General features: G+C 33.3%; 1 protein-coding gene across 1 annotated transcript; it reads right to left on the bottom strand.

The window, feature by feature from the left end:
• Positions 1-4564: 4564 nt before the first annotated feature.
• LOC149065442 (uncharacterized) lies at positions 4565-27739 on the bottom strand. The gene is made up of 3 exons (XM_089253902.1): positions 27697-27739; positions 5813-6223; positions 4565-5353 (listed from the first exon to the last, which is right to left on the bottom strand). Exons 2-3 carry the CDS (start codon positions 6146-6148, stop codon positions 4973-4975), a joined length of 717 nt encoding a protein of 238 aa, XP_089110028.1. The 5' UTR covers positions 6149-6223; positions 27697-27739; the 3' UTR covers positions 4565-4972.

Here is a 27739-nt window from a genome sequence, read left to right on the forward strand (position 1 = left end):
TAAGAATGCGTAAATACATTAAGACACAAGATTAGTTGGTGAATGAGAGTCTGATGAAAATGACTATAATTATTTTATATCACTCTATCGATGAAAAACATTGATATTGACAAATCCAGTATATACTACTTTTTGACGTGAATACGTCTTTTAAATCATCTGAAGATACTGAGTGCATTCACAAAAAAGTTGCGTATTGAAACAGCGCCCATAAATCATGAAGTATTCAGAATATATCAATGTTTTGTGGTCTACAGGTAGATCTTGTTAAGACCAATCCAATGCTACCACTCTGGTTCTAATAGCTCTTCCGGTCTGGGCATCAGGCACGTGAACCACATTCGTAACAAAATTTTTTTACGCTACATATCGAGAAGTTCGTAATGCAAATATTGGCATCGTCTGTTAGCTATGGCAAAGACAAATCCGATGGTACCTATCACGCAAAGTTAGGCACAAAGAACGTATTTACGTCAACGCGTACGTCCGTGTCCATGACACAGCCTACCCCAATTTTTTTCAACTCCGTATATGTTAAATACACATCTAAATTTGATCTCCATTTCCCACTTTTCACATATTAATATATATACATACTATTTCAATATAGTATATAGTAAGTATTGGAACTACATACAAGTGAATGTGAATCATTCAGAATCCAAATTGTCAACTAGAAAGACGTTTACAATTCTGTTGAAACAAAATAAACAATTTATTATCGTAAATTAACAAACAAAAAGTATATCACGTAAATTGACAAATAATATGTTCGGTTTAGTTTCCCTCCTATGTACCCGTTTTAGTGAAGAATTTCTTAGAAATGTCTTAATTTTTATCCCTTGCTCCGGAATGAAACATGAACAACAAGTTTTGGCTGAGTTTTCTGGATAAATATCCAAAGAATTATGATCGATGGAGCAAAAGTGTAAAATTAATGATCCGGGATAACGACGATCGAATGGCTTTTACCTCCCGCGTTTTCGGCATCTGTGCAAGTCGAGAGTTCCTTGAAATCTTTTCACTTTGGATGAAATCCGTAAATCTTAGATGCCTAAAAGAAAAATTATGGGCCCTTCAACGGCGAGTGATTCTAAGCACTTTTTCTTCACGTGAAATGAAAACATCAACAGCCAAAGTTAACTTTATTTTGTTATCCACACTCTATTTACAAATACGAAGTTGATTAGCTTGAAGCTAAAAACTGTGGAAGATTTTTATGTAGTGGATATCAAATTAATTGAACCTTAAAAGAATTCATTACGACACAGCAATCAGAATGAAAATTGACTCTTATTGCCTTCGATACCAATTCGATTGATTTGTGGCGGTCGCCAATAACATGCATAAATAGTGCATTCTGGTTTCGAAGTCTCGGTTGGCATGAAATTCGGTTTACGAACATGCCGGAAAAAATTTGAACAATTACACTGAATTAGACTGAACAATTAGAAAATTAGACAAAACTGAAGGAACAATAGAGAAATTGAGAAGTCTACGGACACATGACGATTATTTTTCATTTCTCGAAATACGACTCTTCTTATCCAGTTTATAGATCGGTATGTCATTTCAGACTTTTGCATTCAAAGATTTGCATCAAAGATATTTTTCAGAGATGTTTTCCATATTCTCTGACACAGAATCAATACTCACTGACTTTTTGAAACATCATTTTATAATATCCTACATTGTTCAAAGAGCTTATTGATAAAGCTTGGTAGTAAGTGACTTACAGAACCATGAATTTGGTTTGGAGGTCATTGTGGCCAGATTGCTTTACAGGCAGAAGTTTCGAGGGCTTTGACACTGAGATTAATAGATGAAAGTAATGAGCCTAGACATGAGTCCGAGTCTGCCCTGAAATAGGACATAAGCCCGTTATCTCGTAATGTGTGTTGGGATAGTTTTTCTCCAGGTAAAAGTGTTTTCAGTGTCAGTATGGTATGTGATCATCTAAGGGGCCATTCAAGTATTACGTAAGCAAATTTTTAGCCATTTTTGACAATCTCCCCCCCACCCGTCAGCAAAAGTCATCAAAACGCTGACCCCCTTCCCCCTCTTGTCAGCAAAATTTCGTCATCAGCTCTGCCCCTCTGAATCCTAACTCATATTTTCATAAAGGGTGGTCGATGACGTAAGCATTATCCAACCCCCCCCCCTCCCTTGTCATCAAAAGTAGGCAAATCGGAAATTAATCTACTTTACATTGATTTATATGGGAAAAATTATTTCGGTTTGCAAAAAGTTTGGTTTACGAACACACTTCAGGAACGAATTAAGTTCGTAAACCAAGGGTTGACTGTATGTAAAAGGTCATCTCTGTCAGTATATTATCTATGAACGATTCATATATTTCATTGTGATCAATACCCGTTATTATTCAATCATTAAAAATAGTTTGAAGCCAACAGAGATTTAGAGGTGCAGCGAGTTCGATATCCGGATCGTCCTTGTCAGAAACTTTCCGGACACAGGGGTGCAACAGAAATGGCGACATGACCACAGAAAAAGATTGCTACCGCAGGGAGTCCTGCAAGGGGTTAGCGCACCAACCTCTCGGTGAGTATAAAGAAAAGAAGGCTGCCGTTTTGTGGAATCAGCAATAAATTGTAGGTCCCAGTCCAATTAGCCCTCGTTTGCAGAAAATGACCGTGGTGCGACAAAAAATGTTCCTTTCTACTTGTTAATACAAGATTCCTCGAAAGACTGGAAGACTGGTTATATTTTTGGATATGATGATTACAAGGAGGAAAATTCATCTCACCCCCCCCCCAAAGGACTCGAACTGCGGTCTCGCGTTTGCCGGACGAGTGCTCTACAAACTAGGCAAACTAAGCGGTGGAAGCAAATAGAATGTCCCTCCCTACTAGTAAATGACACAGGCCACCAGATGGCGACTTGCATGTAGAATGTAACTAGAAATCACTTAATATACTCCTCGCCAGACTGATTATATTTTTGGAGATGATGATTACAAGGAAGAAATTTCTTCCTGTTTCCACAGCTTAGTTGTTAGAGCACTCGCCCGGCAAATGAGAGACCGGGGTTCGAGTCCCCGTGGGGGCAGAGATGAATTCTCTTTTCCTAGTAATCGTCATCTACAAAATACAACCAGTCTTTCGAGGAATCCTGTACGAACCAACATGCCCATGCGAAATCACCATCCTGGACAATAGTTATGTTCAGTTAATCAAGTAATTGATTGGCGGATTATCATATTTACTAATAAGAGATTGGGGTTATACATAATCACTACTGAATATAATAAATTCTCGATTAATGAACAGAAATGAATAAATTAGAGTTTAAAAAAAATAGAGTTTGTGTCTGACTTTACTGTCCGATAACTGGAAGTGCAATACATTAAAGCCCTATTCCACGGCACCGGGAATCAGAAAAGTGTCCGCTAATAGGAGGAGTCCGTTACGGGTGGTTCCACTGTATTCATTCGACGCATCTCATCCCTTTAGAGATAAAACGGTAGTAAATAAGTCTAGAGTTTGAGCTGTGCCCAAAGTAAAAGAACTGCCAAGTGATATTAGAAATGATAAAAAATTCAGTCACTAAAAATACACTAAAAACTCTTTCTATTTCACCCGAAACGCGCTATTTTTTTTTAAATTTCGATTTCACTAATATAAATTTTTTTTCATACATATACAGATCACATGAGGCATGCATTAGTTAATTTAGTGTTTTTTAGTTTTTTAATTTCTCGTATATCATTTCTGATGTTCTGCAAAAAAAAGGATTGAGAAACTAAATAAAGTAACTTTTGTTAGATGAAATGGCTTAGACATTATTTTAATTAACGTATCAGTTTATTTTCGCTGGTACTTTATTCGTTTTTTGTCGGTAGAACTTTATTAAGTTAAGTTTAAGTTTTCTTAATATAATAAATTGGTGATTCTGAATTTTAATCAATTATGAATTTTTATCAATTCTATAATTATTTCTCTTATGAATTCTAAATTTTCATCGGTGCTGAAATTATTTTTCTTTCAATTATTTTTAATTTATTAATTCTAAAATTTCCATTAGTTGCAAGTTATGTTCAGTGATGAATTTTCATCAATTTCTGTGTTAATTTATATTTAATTATGTGTTTACAATTTTTGGTACGGATATCTCTCAGCATTCCTGTGTAATAGATGCCGATCCCCTCCCCCACGGGACAAAATAAATAAAGTCAGGGTGAAGTGGGTCCTAAACATTTTTGGTTCCCCAAAATTGTTGAGACGCACCTGGCCACGCATTATTTTCGCATCGGGCCCGCGTTTGGTAAGTGCGGCAATGCATATTTTCACCTGAAAAATCCTTCTAATAGCAATCTCTGTTTTTTTTTCGAAATCAACGATTGACTTTGTCTCTTTGTTTTTTCGGGAGAATTTTTTAAAAGGAAAGCAAGTTTGAAAAACATAGAACACTAATTTTAGTTATACGTACTAACTGAATATCAATCAATCAATCAATCAATCAATCAATCAATCAATCAAATCTTTATTTGTTTGGGTGCATGAACCCATGACAACAAAAATATGATGGCAATTACAACTGAATATGTCCGATTAGTGTTTCCTAGAAAAGCTTGTTATATCAGTAAATTAGTAATAAAATATGAGAAAATATTTTTCTCTCTCTCTCTCTCGTCTTTGCTAAATACTTTTTTTTATGGTTAATTAGCTAGAACATCCATTCAAACACACATCACAGAGAATAAATGATAAATTTTAATCTTCTTGAAGAAGACATGCGGTTTCTTACACAGATCATTTGCTTAGATTTACGTGTCACCCAAGTAAGAGATTTTACAGAGAAATAAAAGTGAATCTTTCTCCTTCAAAAATGTAAAATAATTTCAAAATATTTATGTAAAATGTTACATAGAAGTGTGATCGTTCATCTCTTTTTTGCCAGTGGTTCCTTCCTCCTCATCAGAACTTGAATCTTTCAGATACCTTTCAAAGTCTCAGTCTGTAAGGAAAACTTCATCACTGCCATCGCTGTATTTAGACGTGAAAGTGTGATCTTTCATCTCTTTTTTGTCGCTGTTTCGTTTCTCCTCATCAGAACTTGAACCTTTTAGATACTTTTCAAAGTCTGAGTCTGATAGGAAAATTTCATCACTCTCATCACTGCATTGATCATTTTTGATTTCTGAATCTGAATTGTATGAAGTAGAAGCGCCTTGGTCTTGTTCATTAAAAGCATCACCTTCGCAATGCGTTTGAATTCCTTCACTTGCTTCATCATCTTTCTTCAGATTTTCCGAACGTTTCTCAAAGTAAGGTACGTTGGGTGTTTTGGAGACGTTTGGATTTTCCTTTTTCTTTTCTTCGTCCGGGAAACGCTAAAAAGATAATTTGAATTGATATTTTTTTTTTGAATTCATTCAAAATGAAATTCATATAAATTATATAAATTTCACGTTCGAATGTAATGCATGACTTTCTCTTATTATGAGTGTTCTTAATTTTATAAAAAAAAACTAAATTTGTACTCATTTGGAATTTAATTTACTCTTAAACACTGTATTTTTAATCAACATAGTTTCTCGTATGGTCTAAATTACTGAAAATTTTTCGAAAAAACACTTTTTTCAGATAAATTTTCATAATTATTAAAAAAAAATTAAATATGTAGCATATGGTTGTAACATGATTTTATTGAGAAAATATTAGAAAGAGCTGAAAATCAATAAATTATTCGATAAATAAAAGTAAAATTTCAAAAAAAAAATTATTTATGAAAACTTTTGCCAGTTTCATGTCATTAAAAATATATAATCAATTATGCAAGTGTATTTCACCTGCATAAGACGGCTAAGGGTTATTGATGCCATTTCTTCAATCCTATGATCCATTGCTTGATGGTTGTCTTCGGTTTCCTCAATCGCCCTCGATGAAGAGGCTGTAGCATTTTTCTTTTGAACAAAGGCTAGACATTTGGGAAAATTTCTCCGAATACCTGATGAGATATTTGGAATGAAAGATTGTTTTATTTTGTATAGTTCCATTTGAACGCTTTCTTGTGGGATCGTACCATGGCAATCTAAGCTGCGATTTTGTTTGGAATGACCACTTGCTGCAACATTTTCTTTTTGACCAGACATTTTTCCTTTATCACCTTCATCAGTTTTCTTCATTTCCTCTCGAGTTGTCGTAGAGTTGGATGCTATCTTGTGTTCTGAAGATTCTCTAAATTTCTTTTGATCGGGATCCTTAATAAAGAAATACAGAAATTCAAATAAATAATACGAATATTTTTTTAATAAAAAAACCAATGACTGTAATCGTGAAACTGAAATTGTTTTAATCCTGAAGATTTTCACTAAAATTTTCTAATTGATTAATTTAGAAAACCAATTTCATGATATATCTCCGAGATTCAGACTGGTTCTGACCAATTACACTTTTTTCAAGTCCCTCTCTGACAATAACGTAGGACTCTTCAAGTATGAAACTTTGACCTTTTCTGAAAAAAAAATGGCGGATACCATTCAAGAATTAACAATCAAAATTATTGCAAATTTATTTAATTATCACAATTTCTGATAGTCCGCACATCATCTTTTAGATACGATCGATACATACGTACAGTGTGAATATGCAAATGTCATAACGGGCAATTTTCCTAACAAAGTGGTTGAAAATTAATTTATTTCAAAAGTTATCCCTCACATATAAGGATGTCATTGATATCTTAACATAGTAACTTATAATTAGTTCAGGTATCCCCAACCCTTTTCGTGTCATTAGCACCATCTATTTCTTTAATTAGGTTGTTAATAAATGGAATAGCTTACCCCCAGGAGTAGTAAATTCTAACATAATTGACACGTTTAAAAAGAAATTCGATAAACATGTAGGGTTAAATCGAAAAGTTATCCATACTTAAATAAGACAACCATAAATATTTTCTATGGGCACTGTATTATATTTTATCTATTTTATCATGTATATATAGTTTTTAGTTTTTATAATTGCATTTTTAATTGGGTTTTTGTATTTTAGAAATGTATAACATCCATATTTGTTATGGGAATCATTTTCGCAGCCACTTCGTTGGACATTTTGCCTGTGTTGTGGCTTTATATTTGTATATTTCTATTTATATATCAATCATCAGAAGAAGAGCACCCACGTGGACACTCTGACACGCACTTAAATCACCACAAAGGTCAACCTTGAATGCAACTTGAATAGGGTGTTCGATTGAGAGGTAAAAAAAAAGGGCAAATGTTGGTGTAAAACTTTTCACATTCAGCAAACCTCAGATCTGCAAATATCTGCAGATAATACAACCAGTAGTGTTGAGGATAAAGTCACGCTGGCGATGACCGCAAAACCTGATCAAGGACTGCAATTTCAGCTGACTGCCAATCCCAGAATTCGTAGCTTTATTTGCTATATAAAACGTAAATGTGAATATTTGTATACGGGACGCACAAATAGTATCCGAAGGAACAAAATTCTACAAAAACTCTAGAATTAAAATCCAAATTATTGAAAATAAATGATCTGAAAAACAATTGTGATGGATGGCAATTGAAGAAACATGAAAATCATATTTCTTATACCACCCACGATAAAAAGAAAATGTTAATTAGAAAGATCTGCGTCTCTTTTTCTGTCCCGAAAGAAATTTACCTCGTAACATGCGATTGAAAATCCGCAGAAATATTGGTGACTAAAATTAATGATTTTTTTTTATAACTTTTATCATAATCTTTGGATTCCATGAATGATTTAGCTATTTTATCGCTTAAAAAGGGCAAAAACCGTACTTTTCGATTACCGATTTCTCTAGACATTTTCAACTCCAAATGCTACGGAATAAATTCTTTTTAGTTTTATAGAGCGACACAAATTTTATTGATTGACATTTTCTGAATTGGAGCGCGTTGCCGGTTAGAATTTTTTGTATTTCGTTCTGTTTTTTATGGGTGTGAAATCAGTTTTCGTACATCACTTCAATTCTGGAACCAACCGTAGAATTTTCATTCTTTCCAGACGATGAAATATTTATAATTTTTCCTTGATATAAATTTTCGTTGTTTGAAATGAATAACATAAGGTCATGCAGTATAAATGTTCATTTTAAACATTACGTTACATGCAACAAAACAATATAGACATGCACCTAACAATTGCGAATTTTGTTGAAAAGAACTTGCTGTGCGCGAGCAAATCGACTAAAACTGACCGTTCTGGTCACTAAATATTTTTTCGTTCCCCCAAAATTTAATTTCTATATGACAATCACAATATCATTTTTAAGTAGTTGCTACACATATGTGCGTGTTGCTACTACCAACGCCAAAATAGTGTTGTAAAAGAATTAATTAATCAAATTCATTCTTTTACAATTCGAAGACGTCGGAATATAGGGTGATTCTAAATTCATGGGACAAACTTTAAGAGGTGATATAAGACAAAAATTTTTTGGTTATAGAATGTACGGTCGAATCGCAATAGCAAAGGTAGTAAGAGGATGTTTTTAGAGAGTGCACAACAGCACTTCACACCAAGAACAAATAATATCATACTTTTCTGACGGATTTCTGCGATTTGTGCTATCAACCATTCAAGGATGCATGTACAACTTCGGATTGGAATGAAGTTTGTTTTTTATTGATGCAAGGACCATCAAGAGAGAGGTTATGCTGCACCAAACAATGACCAAGCGGTAGAATTTGCGTTACACAGGTTGCACCATGAGGAGGCCTACCATATTGCAATACCCTGCTGCCTCGAAGGGTTGATTGCACTTATTGCGCCAAATACGTCATAAAAATATTATATTTGATTTTTGTTAAGTGCTGTTTTGCACTCTTTAAACACCCTCTACCGATTTTGCTATTGCACATTCGACCGCATATTCGATGACCAAAAATGCTTTAGGAGTCTTCTATCAAATTAGTCTTAGCCTATCACGTTAGGTTTTAGTCCTATCACATCATATGTCTTATCACGTTAGTCTTATATCACCTCTTGAAGTTTGTCCCGTGAATTTAAAATCACCCTGTATAACTAAATCCCAAGTTTCACAGATATCATGGCAATCACCTTCAACAATCAAAAATAAAATAAAAATATTATTTCACTATCAAAAATAATACAAAGACCTGGTCAATCAGTACCAGAACTAGAGGGGAGCAAGGTGAGCAATAGGGGCAACTACCCCGAGTGGTAAACTTTAGGGGGGCGGTGAATTTTGGGAAATAAATTGCCATAATTCTATTTAATTCAGCATCAGATATGAAATTTATTTGAAAGCATTATATGATAATTGTATTTGAATACAATTAAGTATTTGTAATTGTACATTATTACATATGTGTGTATATTTATAATTATTATTTATATACCGTTTTATATATAGATGTATGTTTCTTTAACACAATTTAGCATCTACTCATTCCTTTTACTTATAGTTTGATCATAAAAAATTGTCTACGTTCAACTGCACAGGCCCCGGCCTCTTGACAACTAACAACATATTATACATTGTAATTTATGGCGTATCTTGAACTGAAATAAAACTGAACTGGAAAAAAAGATCGAATACAGTTATATATATATATATATATATATATATATATATATATATATATATATATATATATATATATATATATATATATATATATATATATATAAAATAATTGAATTTTGATTGGCGAGAGGGATAATTTTGCCACTTTCACAAAAAGTGGCAAAATGGTGATGCGTATATCACCATTAAAACATGTCCTCTTTTGAGAAAATAAAACGTATTTGATTTTATTAGAAATATAATTTATTAGTGAATTAGCATCATTTTTAATTTAAAAATTATAAATAGATAAAGAATTAGAAATTGGTTAGCTTTTTTGTTTTTTGCGGGAAACATTTACATCTATAGTTAAAAAATAAGCAGCCTACCATTTCAGCGCTGTAGGTAGAACTTCTTCTCACAAAGCGGGAGCGTGTACTAATGCAATCCAACGCTGCGATATCCCCATGCGTATGATGACTAAACATGTGATGCAATAGCATGAAGTAAGAGCAATACATGTCTCTGGTTAGCTATTCATGTCTATGCTACGGTAAATGTGATAAGTCGGTGAATATGCTTAATTACCGGTTGTTATGTATAATTACTAATCACCTCGGTAAGTTTGATAAATTTCCCTACATTTATCACTTATACCGGTGATTATGCTTAATTCCCGATTGAAGTTGGTATGATAGATATGGAAGAAATCATACGGAAATATCACTACCCATATTTTGTCATGAAAATTAAATTAAATGAAAATATGTGTTATAAAGATAAAACGTATAAATTATTATGTCTTTTAATGTTCGCTTTTTCTTCACATTTATCAACATTTTCATACATAATCAACATCCCTGATCGAATTCATCATTCCAGACTGAAGTTGGAGCAGCATTTCCAGTAAATTTAAATTATTAATTCACGATTTATCATATTTATAGGCTGGCTAATCATAGGCTGGGTATATAACCACTGATAAATTCGATAAATTCGCAAAATTTATCAAACTTACCAAAATGGTCAGTAATTATGCATAATAACCGGATTTATCACGTTTACCGTGTAATATCTATACACGTCACAACATGAAATGTAGTAGCCGACAACGTGCGTTTTGATGATAATCAATAAAATTTTGTTTTAATTAAATTTTTAAGTCACGGCAAGATGTGGAAAACAAAATATGTATTTTTAAATTTAATTTCTGTTTATGGTTAATTAAGAGTTTCCTAAAAATGATGGTCAATTATTCTGATACAATAGCAGAGTTGAATCACCCTATAGTGAGCGATAGATTAATAATTTACGCGATGAAAAAAAAACGCGTGTGCCACTTAAGATAATTTTGGAGCTTTCTATAGTCCAAATAATTTAGGAAGTTGATAACATTAAAATTTGGGCACATTTCTTGAATTTTCAATGTGAATGGAGTATTTTCATCATTTATTTATACGTTAATATAATAATAATTACACTCATGTTAAAAAACGCTGAAATATGCACTAAAAACTGAAATACGTGCTAGAAATAACAACCTGCATTTAGAAATGCCGAGATCTGCCATTAAATCAAAATATGTGTGAAAAATGAAAACAATCCATCTAATAATGCCAAAGTATGGCACTGGAAACGGAAAAAAACAACATGCATTTGGAAGTGCTCAAAAGTGAAAAAAAAAAAATCTTCAAACTGAAAATATATTCACAATTGCCAAAAAATGGGGAAAATGAAAAAATAAATGTAAAAATATGCGTATGCCGAAAAATGAAAAAAAAGTCGGAAATATGCATTTAAAATGTCAAAATATGCATACAATAAAAAATATGCCTTAAAATTTTTTCATCATGCCCTAAAGAAATACATAGGAAAATTGAAAAATATACGTAAAATGAAAAAAATATGAATCACTGAAAGAAGGAAGGAAGGCTCCAATTAATATTAACACGATAAAAAAATGAAAAAAAGTGCAATTAAAAATACAGAAATATTAACTAAAAATATGACCTAAGAAGAACAAAATACGCATATATGCATATCAAAAGAACTGATATGACCTAAGGGAAAAGAAAAATGTGCATTCAAACTAAAAAATAGGCATAAAAATGAAGAAAACGTGCATTTAGAAGTGCTAAAAATATGCACTTATATATAAATGTCCTAGAATGAAGAATGTTCAATGGTGAAATATTTCCTGGATAAAATTAAAGAAATCTGATTAAATTTTAAGAATATGAAGATAATAATATTGAAAACATTAGTACAATGCGATTAAAAGAAATAGAAAAAAATGCTAAAAATATGCACTTATTCTAAAATTTCGGAATAAAGAGAGAAAACATTGACATTGTGCGTTATTTGTTTCAAGAGAACCACAACAAAGTATTTGAATTTTATTTGGTAGTATAAATAGAAATATCTGTTGAGAAAGGTTTGTTTTTCAGTATACAGCGAACCACCATTTCCTTCAAAGTCCCTATGGATTCATTTCTAAAAGGAACGTCTTTTATTAAATGAAGTCAAGTTTTCACTTGATGTCTGAAAGTGAATTTTGCAAACGTTATATCTGATGGTGTTCAGAATGTTTACCGAATACATGCCGTGCCTTAAACATTTGTTATTCCCTTCAAATGAATGAATTAAAAGAAGTGCAGCAAACATAGACTTAAGAGAGTAAACATTGCGAAAAGAGTGTAAATCTCAAATTTAGCTCGTTTCTGAGGAAAACAGTCTGTGTATACTTTTTTGATTATGTTTCGATTGTAAATTAAAATGTTGAAATTTCTCTCGCAAAATGTTTGTCATATAATGTGTCACATCGGAGAAAAATTAGTTCTTACATTTACGGTCATTAAATTGATAAAATCGTTCAATATATTGTATTTCGAAAACGAATGTGTTTAAGAAGACGCGGGACGCGTTAAATTTTTTTTTTCTTTAATATTTTCAGCTAATGTGTTTTAAAATAGCCTAAATGCATTTTCGTGTATTTAATCAAATAATTTGACAAAGTTTCATGTTTGATGAATAATTTATTGAGAAAAACAACCACGAAACTGATATTTAGCGATCAGATATTTCTCCTTTAACCAAATACATTCATGTTATTTATTTTGCTTCCGCGGACACGTGCAAACATTTATAAGCACGCGTTTCAAGATATGTCCAACGATATGCGAGAAAAAGAAATAAAAGCTGAAAAATGATGGTAAACAACAATTTCTATGGCTTTTTTTAACAATTAAATCACTTTCTTATGTAGTAAATATTGAGAGATTTACAAATGGATGCTTTTTTAGATGTGTGAGTAAATATTGTATACTGTATAGAGTAAATTGAATAAAATTTTGTGCGCAAGGGACATTTTGAACATCGGTTTTGTGATACAAAACAAACAAACATGGAGAAAACCTGATTTGAAGATCACCTAGACAACAATGATTTTTTAATAATAAATAAAAATAGAAATAAAAAAAAATAATGGATTTTTTAATGCAGTTTGTTTTAAAATATTTGACGTAAACTTTTCTATTTTTTAATGTTAAAAAATCGCGTTATTTTCATGATTTGAACGTACCGTATCCTTATATAATAGGGTAAACCTACCATTAATTGAAGAAGAACGTCGAGCCGATGAACGTGCGTCTGTGTGTGTTACCTGTTCATTATATGGTGAACAGCTGGATAAATGTTACCATCACCATTTGAATAGTTAACCATAGAACCATTGTTTCAGCTACAAAAAGTATTCAAATTTTGTATGTGAACTTTAACCCCTTTTAATCGACAATCATTGGAGTTTATCTAGAGGAGAAACATTTTTCTGGGTTATATTTATTTATTTATTTATTTAATACCACGCTACAGAAAACGATCCAATTACAGCAAGGTATGATCTAAACATTGTAAATATAATAACATCAAACAGAATAGAATGCAATACACAGATATAAAATACATAAAATAGAAACAAACACAAGTCAATACCAAATAAGTAAAATAAAGGCCTGTATAAAATCACTAGATCAATTAAAAATGAAAATAAATAAAAACATACGAGACGATTAAAAATAAAATGAAAAATGAATGAACACAAAGAAAAACGAAATATTTAACAGTCAAATACAAGAAATAACTATTTAAATAATTAAAAAAAAAATCGCTGATCAATCGGAGAGAAGAAGCTCTTTGAATTTACCAATAGGTGTCGCAAATATATCAAATTCATCCGGTAAACTATTATACAAATTATAATACTATTATACAAAACTTATATTAAACAAATGAGGTACTCTGAATGCTATTATATGACAAAAAATATTTTGGGGATGATGTCACTCTCCGCTATCCATACGAAGGTTTTAAACAGCTGGCTGATGCGAAGATATATCTAGGAAAGAGAAAAAAAAGAACTGCCCTTGTGCGGGGAATCGAATCCCGCTCCTCTCACTCAGATAAACCGCCATCTGGTGGCAGTATCAGCAATTATGAGCTTGGATTAGGTCGACCGTCCAAGCACGGTCTCGTTCAGTGCAGACAAGTTCTAAGAGAAAGACTGCGGTACTCGTTGACTTTGTAGTTTAGTGCACTCACCCGGCAAGTGAAAAAAATTAATTTAATAAATACAGCAAAAGTTCTGTCTTTCTAAATGAAGTATTCGTGGAGATTGTTAAATGTGTAAAATTCCCGAATTTCACCATTTTCAGCACACATTATTTCGATGAAAGAATTTCCATTTCAGAGAATTAGCTAAGAGTTAAACACATTTAAATAAAGATGCGTATTTTTGAGATGTAAACACATTTTAAATCTTGAAACAAATGAAGCTCGTTGTCTTTACACATCCACGAGAGAGTCGAACGCCTATAGATACAGTACGGCAGTGTTTCTCAACCTGGGATCATATGTCCCCCTTGCGGTCTCGAGGTACTCCAAGGACCTCCAAAATCAAGTTGAAGGGGGGTTGCCATTACAGGTTTTCATGGTTGTTAGTCATGTCATTGTGTTAGAGGGAGGTAAGCTCTCTATTCCATTTATCCACAACCGTAGACGCTCTGTTAAACTATGTTCTAAGCCCTGTACTTAGCAGCTGGAAGCAATTGCTTACGTATTTCCATACTCTTGCGAATCATAGTACCAGATCTCATCAGGTAGGTACCCCTATTTTCAGGCTCACGGCTATGCCTGGATGGGTCCATGAGTTTTGGTTATTTATTTCAGTTATATTTGGCATCCATATTTATTATGGACATCTTTTCTCAGCCACTTTGTTGGGCAATTCGCTTGTTGTGGCCTTTGTGTGTGTACTTGTACTTGGATCAGGGGTCAACTTAATCCTGAAACTTTTGTTAATTAGCAATATTTCCAAAAAAAAGCAATTAAAATTATTTCAAAATCACTCCTCATTTGGACAGGTGATTGAATAAGACCGGGGGGCACAAGAAAACAATTTGGTTCAAAGAAGGGCACGAAAGAAAAAAGCATTAAGAAACACTGCAGTACGGGATCAGATCGCCTTTTGGTTTATACAATGTATAATGTTGGCTATATACTGTAGAATGGTCTTTTCTCTCTAGTGCATTATCCAAAAAAAAATATGGTTTTGACAATTTAATAGATGATATTTATATATTATTCATCAATGCAGCAGCTTCTTTAATAATTTATTATCGATTTTGTTCCTTTATCCAAGATCTTCGATCATTTTTTAGTAATGGTCTTAATTTTTTGCGATATCATGGCAGGGATTTTTCCTTCGAGAGAAATAAATCATTCGATGAAGTAAATGTTTCAGTTCCTTCAACTTATTTTGAAGGAATCCCAATTAACGAAGTGTGAACGGCAAATACTTAATCCCGTAAAGAATCCATTCAAAAATTCCAGGAATTCCAGAGAAATTCCGCAGATAACGTTCTCAAACCTTTCCATGGATAAAAATTTCAAGTAAATATCTCACATTCTACAACTTCGGTACTTTTTTATTTAATCAGTTACTTCTCGCTGAAATCAATTCTGTTATAGATTTCCGTTTAGCATTTTCCCCCCTTATCAGAGACTAAAAGTAGAAAAAATTTCATTTCATTTAAAAAAATTTTTCACTGGAATTTAAAATTTTGTTTTTAGAGTAAAAGAAGAGTAGTTTAATACAATTCTAAGAAGATGGGATTGGTTTGCTCGAAATTTATTCGCATTAACGTTTTCCCCTTTTCACCAGATAAATTGTTTCTACAGATATGGTTTGTTGTACTGCTCAATTGGAAAATTCAGCTATTCTTGCATCCTGATTTACTCTATAAATTACCTAAACTACGGCTAATGTGTAAGAATGAATACAAATACAAACACAAAGGACACAACAGAAAAAATGCCCAACGAAGTGGCTGAAAAAAGATGCCCATAAAAACATGAATGCTAAATATATAACAAATATAGCAACCCAATAAAAGTATATACGAAAGAAAAACTACTAATTAAACTATACAATACACTGCCCATAAAAAGAGATTATGTTTGTTGTTATTTATCTTCGTCAGCCAATTACTGACGAAGCAGTTGATTGACATTGTATTAATGACTCATGGTCCATCCTATCCATCACTTTGAAATTTTTGAACACTTTGATCATATCCCCCCGACACCTGCGTTACTCCCATTTAAGCATATTCAAGAAATCGTCTTTCTTCATAACTCAAGCTCCGTGTGCCAACAAGGAAACACGTAGCTCTTCTCTGCAACCCCTCAACCAAGTCTGTCTCTCTGTAAGGTCTCCAAAACCTTACGGTATAGTCTAGTGCAGGACGAACTAAGGCTAGGAAAAGCGAAAGAATGACTTTAGGAGAACGCGAAGAGACCTATTCATTTTTTTTTGGCCACTGCTGAACAATTTTCAGAAAACCTAAGCCGCTCGTTGATGAGAATTCCCAAATCGATGACCCTAGTTGAATCCGGGATAGTAATACCATTCAACTCGTAAGTGAAACGTGAGTTATTCGAACCGAAATGAGTGACCATGCACTTGTCTACGCTAAACGTCATGCTCCATTTATTTGCCCCTGCTGCAATCCTGTTTAAGTTGGTCTGGAGCCTCTCCCCTATCGCTCTGATTCCTGACTGTTACCATTAGTTTCAAGTCATCTGCGGACTTACTAACAATTCCATTGATACCATGATCGAGTTCATCGATAAAAAGTTAAAAAACGATGGACAAAAGGACACTTCCTTGAGGGACTCAACTTTTCACACCTGTCCAATCAGAGAATTCCCTGTTCACCACACACAACGCCTTAAAGAGAGAGTTAATAAGATCCATTTTACATTCCTTCAAATCCAATTTTTTTTCAAATGACATGCGATTACTTGAAATGCAATAAATATTAAGAGGAGTTGTATACGTTAAAAAACCTTGGTATTTCCATGCAGACCCTGTGTCACAATTAGTGAAAATTATACCCGAAGTTAATGGAATGAAAATTTTCTTTTAAAAAGTCATTTACAATATTTTTTAAATTTCAATCGAGATATTATTGAGATGCAAAATCGCTATATTTTCGGGACTTATGGTGTCGTTAGCAAGTCTGTATCGGCAAAATAACTCCATGTTTAAAGACTAGTGAATGAAATTGACTTATATTAATTTATATTCTATTATTGGACTATATTAAGTCATTGATTTATTATCCAGATGATTTTAATTTTTTCGTTATCATTATACTTTATTGCTTGATTATTTAAATACATTATTATTTATATGTTTATAAATTTTTTTTACTATTACTAATTTATTATTATTTATATACTTATGCATTTTTTTAATTTTATCAAAGCTATGAGGCTCTGATAAGATATTTGAAAGTTTAAATAATAGTTTTATCGATAAAATGGTATTTTTAGTTAAGTTTCCTATCTCATTTTATTCTCACTTTAAGATGATTATTTCATTAATTTAAATTCAGTTTATTAATTATTTTATTGGATAATTATTCAACGAAGTTATTTTAATTTTATTCACATTATATATGAAAATTACATTTTTTCTGCAAACAGTATTTTTAGTCGACCATCAACTATGTACATGGAAGTTAACACGTGGAGCATATATCAGTTTTTGCAGTTTGAATGCAGAGTTGTAGTGTATTGCAAGTGTATTGCACAGGAAACCATCAAATTTAAATCTTTATAGATTATTGTTGAAGATTTTGCCCCGGTGTGTGTATAAAGTTGACATATTCGAAAAATCGAAAGATCGGGCTCATATGAACGTGCTGTACGTTAATTAGACTTAGATTTCAATATATCGAAGTTATACACTGTGCAGTTAAGTTTCAACCCCATAAAATCATACTACCCAAAACTATTTTTTTGTACGGATATAAATTAGTGCTGCTAGTGTAATTTCAATTTGAACAATAAATCCACACATGGATTTTTTAATTAATAACAGTTCCCAATTAATTGTAAAATATACGGGGTTTGCTTTTATTTTAGTGTTATACTGGGTGATTATGAATTAATGGGACAAACTTTAAGAGTTGATAGAAGACTCTTAAAAAAGCATTTTTGGTCACAGAATGTACGGTCGAATCGCAATATAGCAAAGGTGGTAGAGGGCGTATTTAGAGAGTGCACAACAGCACTTCACCAAAAACAAATACCATACTTTTCCTGCGAAAGATTTGCTTCGATATGTGCTATCAATCATTTCAGGGTGCATATACCCCTTCGGATTGAATAAGAGTTTATTTTTTATTGGTGCGAGGACCATCAAAGTTATGCTGCGCCAAACAATGATTAAGCGGTGCAATGACTTGTAGTAGAGTTTGCCTTACCCAGGTTCCACCATGAGGAGCCCTACCACATTACAATAGTCTGCACCCTCGAACAGTTGATTGCACTTATTGCAGCAAATCAGTCTGAAAAATATTATATTTGCTTTTGGTGAAGTGCTGTTGAGCCCTCTCCAAAAACACCCTGTACAGTCTTTGCTATTGCGATTCGACCGTACATTCTACGATAGAAAATGCTTATTTAGGTGTCCCGTAACACCTTTTAAAGTCTGTCCCATTAATTTGGAATCAATCTGTATATGAACCGATAAAATCTTGCTTGGTACAGTTGAAAATAGTTGCTACCTTGAATATTATTTCCTATTCCTTCTATTCGGTATGCTTTTATAAATCTCTGAACACGTAAAATTTCAGCAGCTCCCACAAAATGACGCCGACAAGGAATGAAATCTTTCTAGATAAAAAATATTGTACTTTTTTTTTATATATATAGCCATATTTTTTACTTAAATGGCACGACACCAAAAAAAACAAAAAACAAAAAACCCCACGGAAATTATTCTAACGAGTTTTTTTTACCATATATTTACCTCGTATATTGAAATATACACTTGACCATAAAGGGTTAAGAAAAACGGCTGCTCGAAGGCCACCTAGCTCTAGACGATTAGTGAATCGAGATTTTCTGGAAACCGAACATTTCTGAAATAACAATACCAATGGCTGGAAAATATTTTAGCAAACAATTCTTGCCGAATCAGTGACAAATTTACTCATTCAAAACATTTTTTTCTGGTTTCCCTATTCCACACAGAAAAAAGCCTCTCTAATGGCCCCTACGAATCTTTTTCTCTTATTTTTCACTTTCAACAATCCTCAACATGAACTTACTTCTTATTCTCGATGTTTTTTTCTCTACAGGGAATGGTTTCGCGTAGAATTTTTGTTTCGAAATAGAAACAAAGGAATCGATTCGAAATTTTACTTATTTTTTTGCATCTTCAAATAGAAAGTTTTTACGGTATACGTGAAAAAATATTTTTTTTCGTGACACGAATATGCAGTACTTTTTTCCTTTACCAAAGGGGGAATGATGGATGCCCTTTAAACATTCCTAACTGAGAGAGAAGTACCGAGTTCGATTCTATCGATCGAAAGTGAAGAGGAGGGAAAATGTAAAACTCAACAGGAAAACATAACTTTCGCGAACATAACTCTTTACGAAACCGTAACTTGAACGGTGAGAGTTGCACAAGTCATTCTTAATCACAATAATCGACTATGTTCTTGTTTGATCCTTCGGTATATGATTAATGACCGTTGACATTCCCCGAATATATTTTGTACCAAGTGCATTTTTATTCTGTTGATGAGAGAACTTTGGTTATTTCCTAAGCTCTGATCTAAAAGAAATCGCTAGAATATGATGAAGTATGAAAGAAAACAACTTTGTGGCTCGTTAAAGATCTTGTAACGAAGAATGTCTTTAGCACAAATTATCCCGACAACCAGACAATGAGGATTACCTTCATTGTCATCGTCATTGTTCTTTACAAAAACTTAGGCTCGTGTAATTTTCATTAAATATGAGGATTTTCAAAAAGCAATAATGACATATTATCCCTCAGATTAAGACCGACTTATAATGATGCTCGAAACGTAGAATATTTGAACCTCTATAATACGATTATCAAATTAATCATGTTCTCGACTTAATTTTGGTCGACTTTAAATTAAAAATTATTTAGAAACAAGTTTAGTAATTGAAGTTGAGATTTTTCAGATTTTGATGTTTTATCTGATGTTCATTAGTTTTACTTGTTGTGTTCCTTAACAGTTACGCACAAAACTGGGTCCAGACAAATAATGAATCATGATTACAAATACAAACAAAAAGACCACAACAGGCAAATCGCCCAACCGGGGGCAAAAAAAAAAAAAAAAACACACAACAACAATGTTTTAGATCCATATTGTTGAATCTTTGTAATTTTTCGTAATCGGTTTTATAGAATCTTGAGAAAAGTTACGTCTTACTAATACAGGTAATTATAAATAAACTGACACTACTCAGACGAATGTATCACTCATTGTGATGGAGGTGCTTTGATGAAACTGGGCATACATGGACAATAGGAAAAATAAAATTTACACAATTTACACAAAGAAAATCTACACAAAAGAAAAATTACACAAAAATACACATTTTGAAAATTAATAAAAAAAAACAGTCAACAGTCATAAGAAGGTGTGGAGATTGCACTAAAATACTTATCATGGCCTCGAGTTTTATTGATACTATTAAGAAAATAGTAACCATTTTTTATTAGCAATCAATAAGTTACTTTTAAAGTTACTTTTTAAAAACAGTTCAAAATTCGTACTCATAGTGCTCTATCACGAAAAACTCGACATAACACATAAAATGCCACTTAAACAGTGCATGCTTAATGTTCAATACGATTTGCGTTACATAAAACTACCACATTTCAAAATGAGCGACTTTTTTTGGCTCGGGCTGAATCTAACAGGGGGGTGTTTATATTAAAATGATTTTTAGGAGATTTCAATCGCGCGCGAGGTATATTATTCCCAAATATTTTTTTAAATCAGAAGGTATTTTTATTTTGCATAACTGTCACTTAGTTTGACTGGGCTTGATAAAATATGAACTGGACTGCTTAAAAAATTAACATGGCTGACGTGAGAAATTTCACGGCAGTTAAAAAGAAGTGAAAGTGATGAACTATAAGAAAGTGATATTTCAAACTAAAACCGTCAGTAACTAAAGTAGGCATCTTCAACCCGTTACTCGCGAGCACCACGGCGCTCCCTGAAGCACCCAGAGTGCTCGATACTCGTGTCCGATTTCGTGCTTGCGAGTAATTGATCAACGTCCCAAGTAAACACCTGTACAAATTGCATTGAAGGATTGAAATCATTCTGATTTCGTAAATGGGTATGTCAAACTTGCCGTAAGGGTGCTCTTCTTTCGATGATGGGTACAGGCAGTGCTCGTGACTAGAAAAAGGTTGAAGACCTCTTAACTAGAGGGTTAAAGAAAAATATGATGCATATATGTAAACCGTCTCGATAGAGTTATACCATACGTTGTAGTTTTTTTATTTGTAACGGTTCACACGGCCCGTTCTCCGCCAACCTAAGAAGGTTTAAATCAAAACCCCAAAAACCGTTGCATCTGTAGAGAAATTGGAACCAAGCTACATTACGCCACCTCTTGCCAGCATACAAAGGCATTTCAGTACACAGAGCCCCATTAGAAACTTTAGAGAAGGAATGGATGACGAACATGCTAAAGCGACTGGACTCCATCAATCAACTTATGGTGAAAGACTGGTGAAATTTCTGGAAAATAATCTGGAATAAAATTGATAACTGCCAAAGCGTTCCTTTTAATATGGTACCCCTCCCAACCTCCCTTCCCAAATATTTTGTACACTATTTTTTTTATTAGTCGACTCTCTGCACATGTCACAAAATAAAGTGTTCCGGACTCTGCCAGGACGGTGGACCGGAAGAGATCTCGGCAACGGGATAAGTCCAGTGGAAAAGTTTTGGTGTTCATTCATTTATTGCACACGTCACGATGATTCGTATCATTTTACATAGGTTCTTGATTTTGTGTATCTTATATGTGTATATTTATACTATTTGTAATTTGAGAGAATAAATAAAATTTTCCCGACACGGGCCACGCCCTCCGGGGAAATGTGCTTAAATTGCGTAAGCAGTAGAGCAGCACCTCCTAGGGATAGAAGGCCTCTGCTCTGTTTGCCATAAACGTCATTCAGACTACCTAGCAAGTTTGCCACATTTCGAAACCCAGCATCCTATCTCGTTTCTTCTTATTTTGGCGGAGAATCTTCCTGATTGGCTCACAAATACCGCGTAGTGATTGGATGTGGGACATAGAAATCGCCAATTCTTTGCCCGATCATTTCTTTTCCTCACAACGATGATACTAGCACGAGCAGGGAATTTTTTCCCCCTGAATATTCTGAGGGAAAATGGACTACTTACTTTCGTCACAAGCAGACTGCGGAGGACCTCTATCTCTAGGAGGTGCTTGGTAAAGCCTGGCCGTGTTCGGCAAGTAAGTTGACAAGCAGATATTAGAAACATGAAATTTTTTGAAATAAGCAAAGCATAAAAACTGGTTTTGGATACGTTCTATTGTTGGTACATTGAATGCACAATAAGGATTTCAAACAACATTAATGAAAAAATACCTTAACATGCTTTTTTCTTATAGGGTACGAATTCAAATTATTGATCTAAAATCAATTCGAAACACATACTTAGGATACTATGGTCAGAGCATTAAGTTGATTATCGAAGAAAGATTCCAGTCTAACATAAAGTAAATACGCATAATAATATTGATCATGAAACGGCACTGAAACTCCCAAAAGTATGACTTTATCGGAAAGTTCTTGCGATGATCTTTCTAGTCATTCTCATGATAGTATAGATCAACGATATCCGATATTTAGAATGCTATTTTAAAAGCAAAATTATTGCTTTCTTTTAAGTTTCATAAAACTTTTATGGTCAAAGTTTGTTTTATAAAGAAAACTTCGATCACGATTTCCATTTTTCTGTTTTTGTCTGGATTTCAGGTATTTCATTCACTTACTTTTGTAAGGATTTTATTTCATTTCTAGCAGGAGAAAAGTCAAAACAGTACCTGTATTTTTAAAAAAAAAACGTTACTTTAGTGTGGGGTATGAATATAGTTTATTCGTAGTGTTATAGAGTATACATAGTTTGCGAGGTAATACTGTCTGTTATCAGATCAAGTACGTTTTTTTCCTTTGTTTAAGCGCTAAATCTTGACTATTAGAGTTTTTTATACTGAATAAATACTAAATTTTATCGGTTGTTTAGCTTATTTCTTGGTTCATTAAAAATTATAGTCAAATAAAATATATATTTGAAGATGCCTCATAATTCGCAAAATCATTGTGCCATAAACTGTGGTTATTTGGACAAAACAGTTAACATTTGTGTTCATTTCTTACCGAATGATAGTTTTAAAAACATTAATTATGCTGATAACCTAATTTTTACTACTTTTATGATATTTTCTAAGATTCCAGGCTTTTTTCAAACGAAAATTTTAATTTTATAGATACTGTATAAATTATTGAAATTTGGGTTCAAGTAACCCTCGGGTTTGGGTAACTTGGTCCCAATCTACATTACTCATGAAATATTTTCAAATAGGTGATGGGCTAAAGTAGGACTTAGGATCTAGAAATAAAATACTTAGAGGCATTTTAGTTAAAAAATATGTTTACGTAATTTGATATTAAATTTGAAAATACGTGATGTTGAATGAGTTATTTTTTTAAAAAGCACCCCTTTTTATATCTTTCTAACTAGTCCTAAGGATAATGATGCACGAAAAGCATTGCCGCCTGGCAGTCCAGTGGTTAGGGAGCTAGCTTCTGACTGTGCAGGTCTGGGTTCGAATCCCGGGTCGGGCATGGATGTCTACTAACACTAACGAATTTCCTGGACATATCGGAACGATCTCTTGGGAATACGTGCTGATCACGTTATTATTATTAAAAAAAAAAAAAGCTGCTTTACATTGTAACTGAAAACAACATTTTTTTTATTAGTTGTTTTATACTGATTTTCTCTTTCAGATCGCACTTTTTCCTTACTGGTAAAAATTATAGTTTATAATATAATAAAATATAATAATAACATTTTTTTATAGTAGACCTACTTATTTAAAGTGGGCTGGTGCGCGTTTTTCTGAGACATTTCTCCTGATCTTACAGCATTTGAACATTCTCTTAATTTTTCAGCTATATAAAACCTTTGTACTTTCTGCTACCAGGAGACCTCTTGTTATTTCGGGGCATTTTTGGTTTCAAATCTGCTAATAAATACACGTGAACAATAGCTAAACCAATTAATGAAAGGAAATTGACATAAAGTGAAGATTTCAATTATTTTTAAGATGAAATTTGAAAATGTATAATTGAACATATACATTTATATATACGGGGTGATTATAAAAAAACTATCCCGACATATGGACCCCTAACTATCATACCATTCACAGAAACTGAATGAAATTTTGGCATAAGGTATTTTGAGGTATGCGCTCAAGAATGATATGGAAAACAACAGTGTCACTCTAACAGTTACGGTTACAGTGAGAAAATTTCGAAAATATCAAATGGCAACACCAAGTTTTTTGTATTGGAATGCGATCTCCATACTGAAAAACACTAAATAGCGTTGGAATGGCACCTGTAGCACAAAAACCCCCGGAGCTAGGCAAGGAAAAAGTAAAAAGGACTTTGCCGTGCACCAGAGCATTAATGTTCGTTTCATTCGTCACACCGTTTGAGATCCCAGCCTGATTAGTCCTCCACAAGGTCATGTGGAAAATTTGTGAAACACAATAAAATGCTTTATTTTATGCTGCTTCTCTGTCCTTATTGGTTGTCCTCACTTTTAGCCTATCTACCGCCGGTGATTTTCATGATACAGTTGCCGTTCGAACGCTATTTAGGGTTTTTCACAATGGAGATCACATTCCAATACAAAAAACTTGGTGTTGCCATTTGATATTTTCTCACTGTAACCGTAACTGTTAGAGTGACACTGTTGTTTTCCATATCATTCTTGAGCGCATACATCAAAATACCTTATGCCAAAATTTCATTCAGTTTCTGTGAATGGTATGATAGTTAGGGGCCCATATGTCGGGATAGTTTTTTTATAATCACCCTGTATATATCTAAGGGTTACTTGGAATCATTTTCTGACTTGGTCCAAGTAACCCCCACATTTTCAGTTTCTTAACCCACTGTTCATTACTTTAGTAAGTTAGTGGATTAATGATAGTATGTTATAATTTTAGTATGTTAAGTGGTTCTCTATCTAGCTAAAACTATTGTAATTTTCTTAAGGAATATATATGAAATGTAGATTTCTCTTTACCTTGCGTATAACTGCAGTGTGTTAAAAAAGTGAAGATAAAAGTTATCAGGTCACAAAAACTAGTGTTTTTATCACAAAGCAACATAACTTGAACTAAGAAGAGGCGGGAAAAGCAGAAACGTAGTTTAATTAACGCCTCAGGCACTAGCTGGTGATGCTACCTGTTGGAGAGATGTGGAATAGTTTCTATATTTGCGTAACAGCAGATCCAGGAGTGATTTAAAGCATTTTTTTTTTGTCTTGGGTTCAAGTAACCCCTCAGGGTCGAAGTAACCCCAGTTCACGGCACGTGAAAATATAATGTAATAGTACCACATGTACAAAATCTTCCAATTACCAGGGATTCAAAAAAATATTTACATATTTTTAACCTATCCACATAAGATTGCCATCATCATATTGGCGTTTGTTTCAAAGGAGAATAAATAAATTGTTTTTAAAAACTTTTATTGTATTATACAGAATATCGATCCTATTCACCAAAATTTTTTTACTGAAAAATAACCTTTAACGATCCTTGTGATTTATTTCTGTTACAATGGCAATCCGTCAGATCCAAAAAGAACGGCGGAGTTATTTTTAAAAACAAACGTCTTGTAAGGAAGATTAATTTTCTCACTATAAATCTGTAATTTTGCTTTCATACCAGTTTGTTTTTCTCGATGGTGTTTCCAACAACGCAAAAAACGAGCAAAAATATATTCTGTGAATAAAACATGATCGCAATGTGGCAGATATCTAATTAACAATTTTGTGTATGAACAAAAACATCTTTTTCTTGATCATTTTTCACATAAAACTGCATCACTGACGATGTTGATATTTTATGAACGGTTAAAAAAACAGTGAGAATGATTCTTAGAAACCATTTGCATTAGGGCATCACCGGAAATTTTCTTTTCGGACATTTTCAGCAGAATGTCATCTCGTAGAAAGAATTTAATTATACTTGAGATTGTGTTTCAAACTCAAAGAAGCTTGTGAGAGATCTATTAGCCATAGTTATTTTCTTTTATGTATTTTTGTATTTTCATGTATTTTTTGGTCATGTCAAATGTTTTATAAAATCTCCTTTGTTTTCCATTTTCGAACAAAAGTCATTTTTGACGTTTTATTCTTCATTAAAATCGAAGATGAAGATTACTTTCTTAAAACTACTGACCAAATTTAATATTTGTAGGTTCGCTGTTTCGGCTCAGCTTGATTTCTCTATGTAAACCTTTGAATCTTTATGACAACATAAGGGGGTTCATAAAGCAACAATATCTGTGACAACACCATGAACGAAAGATCACTCACTTAAATAATAAATAAGCAACTAAAATGTAAAAAAAGAGCACGTTGCGTTTACTGCTCTCGTCTGCTAAAAAAAAGTGCTTGATCAGTGACGTCACGCAGTAGCTCCGAGACCAGACCCACCTTGCCAACGCGGCAAGTGCGACTTCAAAAGGATGAAACACAGCGATGAAGGGCCGGGATCGGCAATTTATTGCCGATTCCAAACGGCAGCTTCTGACATTTTTTTCTTTAGTGTACTCTACGAGAGACTGGTGCGCTAACCCCTGGGTGCGGGACTAACTACGGTAGCAATATTTTTCTGCGGTCATGTTGCCGCTGTATCTATTCTACGCCCCCCCCCCCGCGTCAGGAAGTTTTCTGACAAGGACGAATAGGGTATCGAACTCGCGACACCTCTAAACATGCTTTGGTTTTTTTAGGTGAGAATCCTATCGACCTGGGCTTCCGTACCCCTATGTTAATTAATAAAATTCAGTTAGATGATTCGCTCCTGTAAAAGTGTTTGCTGCGTTATACAAAAGTGTGATGCAGTAAAACACTGCACCCCACAAAGTGTTCCCTAACAAAATGTACACTCGTGTGCAAAAATTAAGGACGATATGGTTTTCCAATATAACGTCATGCAAAAGTGCTCCAAATAAAACCATAAGATCCCCAAGACGTATGTATGAACATGGAGAAAAGTAAATAAAACTTTCAAAAAAAAAAAAACTCCAGAGGATAAAAAGCAACTTTATTGAAAAATTAGCTTCGGGCAACAATCTCACGAGAGTTCAGCACGATTCCTACACGTTTCAGTTACTAATTAGTATCTAGAACTGGGCTTTTCACGTCGAACTGAGCTTGATTCAAAAAGAAGATAGCTCCCAGCTTTAACCTGGTACAAATATAAATTTTTGAAACACTCTGTCTTAGGAAAATGATTTTTTTATATTTCGATCTTTTCGCGGAGCACCAAGAAATCTTTGGCGGAGCACAGTTTTGTAACCCTGGACATAGAGAATCAAAATAGTACATTAAGAATACAAATTACATTGAATACATCGATATGTATGTTACCACAGACAAAATAAAAAGACTTTACCTTTGTAATCGTCTTGGAACTGTTGTGTGCAAAAAGCACGAGA

The sequence above is a fragment of the Pholcus phalangioides genome, unplaced genomic scaffold, assembly GCF_987345545.1.
Source record: "Pholcus phalangioides strain wild (caught in Gottingen) unplaced genomic scaffold, Ppha-v1.0 ptg000039l_1, whole genome shotgun sequence".
NCBI classification, from domain to species: Eukaryota; Metazoa; Arthropoda; class Arachnida; order Araneae; family Pholcidae; genus Pholcus; species Pholcus phalangioides.

Excerpts from the sequence above, each read along its gene's own strand:
- LOC149065442 (XM_089253902.1), bottom strand. The coding sequence starts at position 6,148 with ATGAAGAAAACTGATGAAGGTGATAAAGGAAAAATGTCTGGTCAAAAA. Across the intron at positions 5,354-5,812 it reads CCCTTAGCCGTCTTATGCAG|CGTTTCCCGGACGAAGAAAA; the intron begins GTGAAATACACT and ends TTATCTTTTTAG.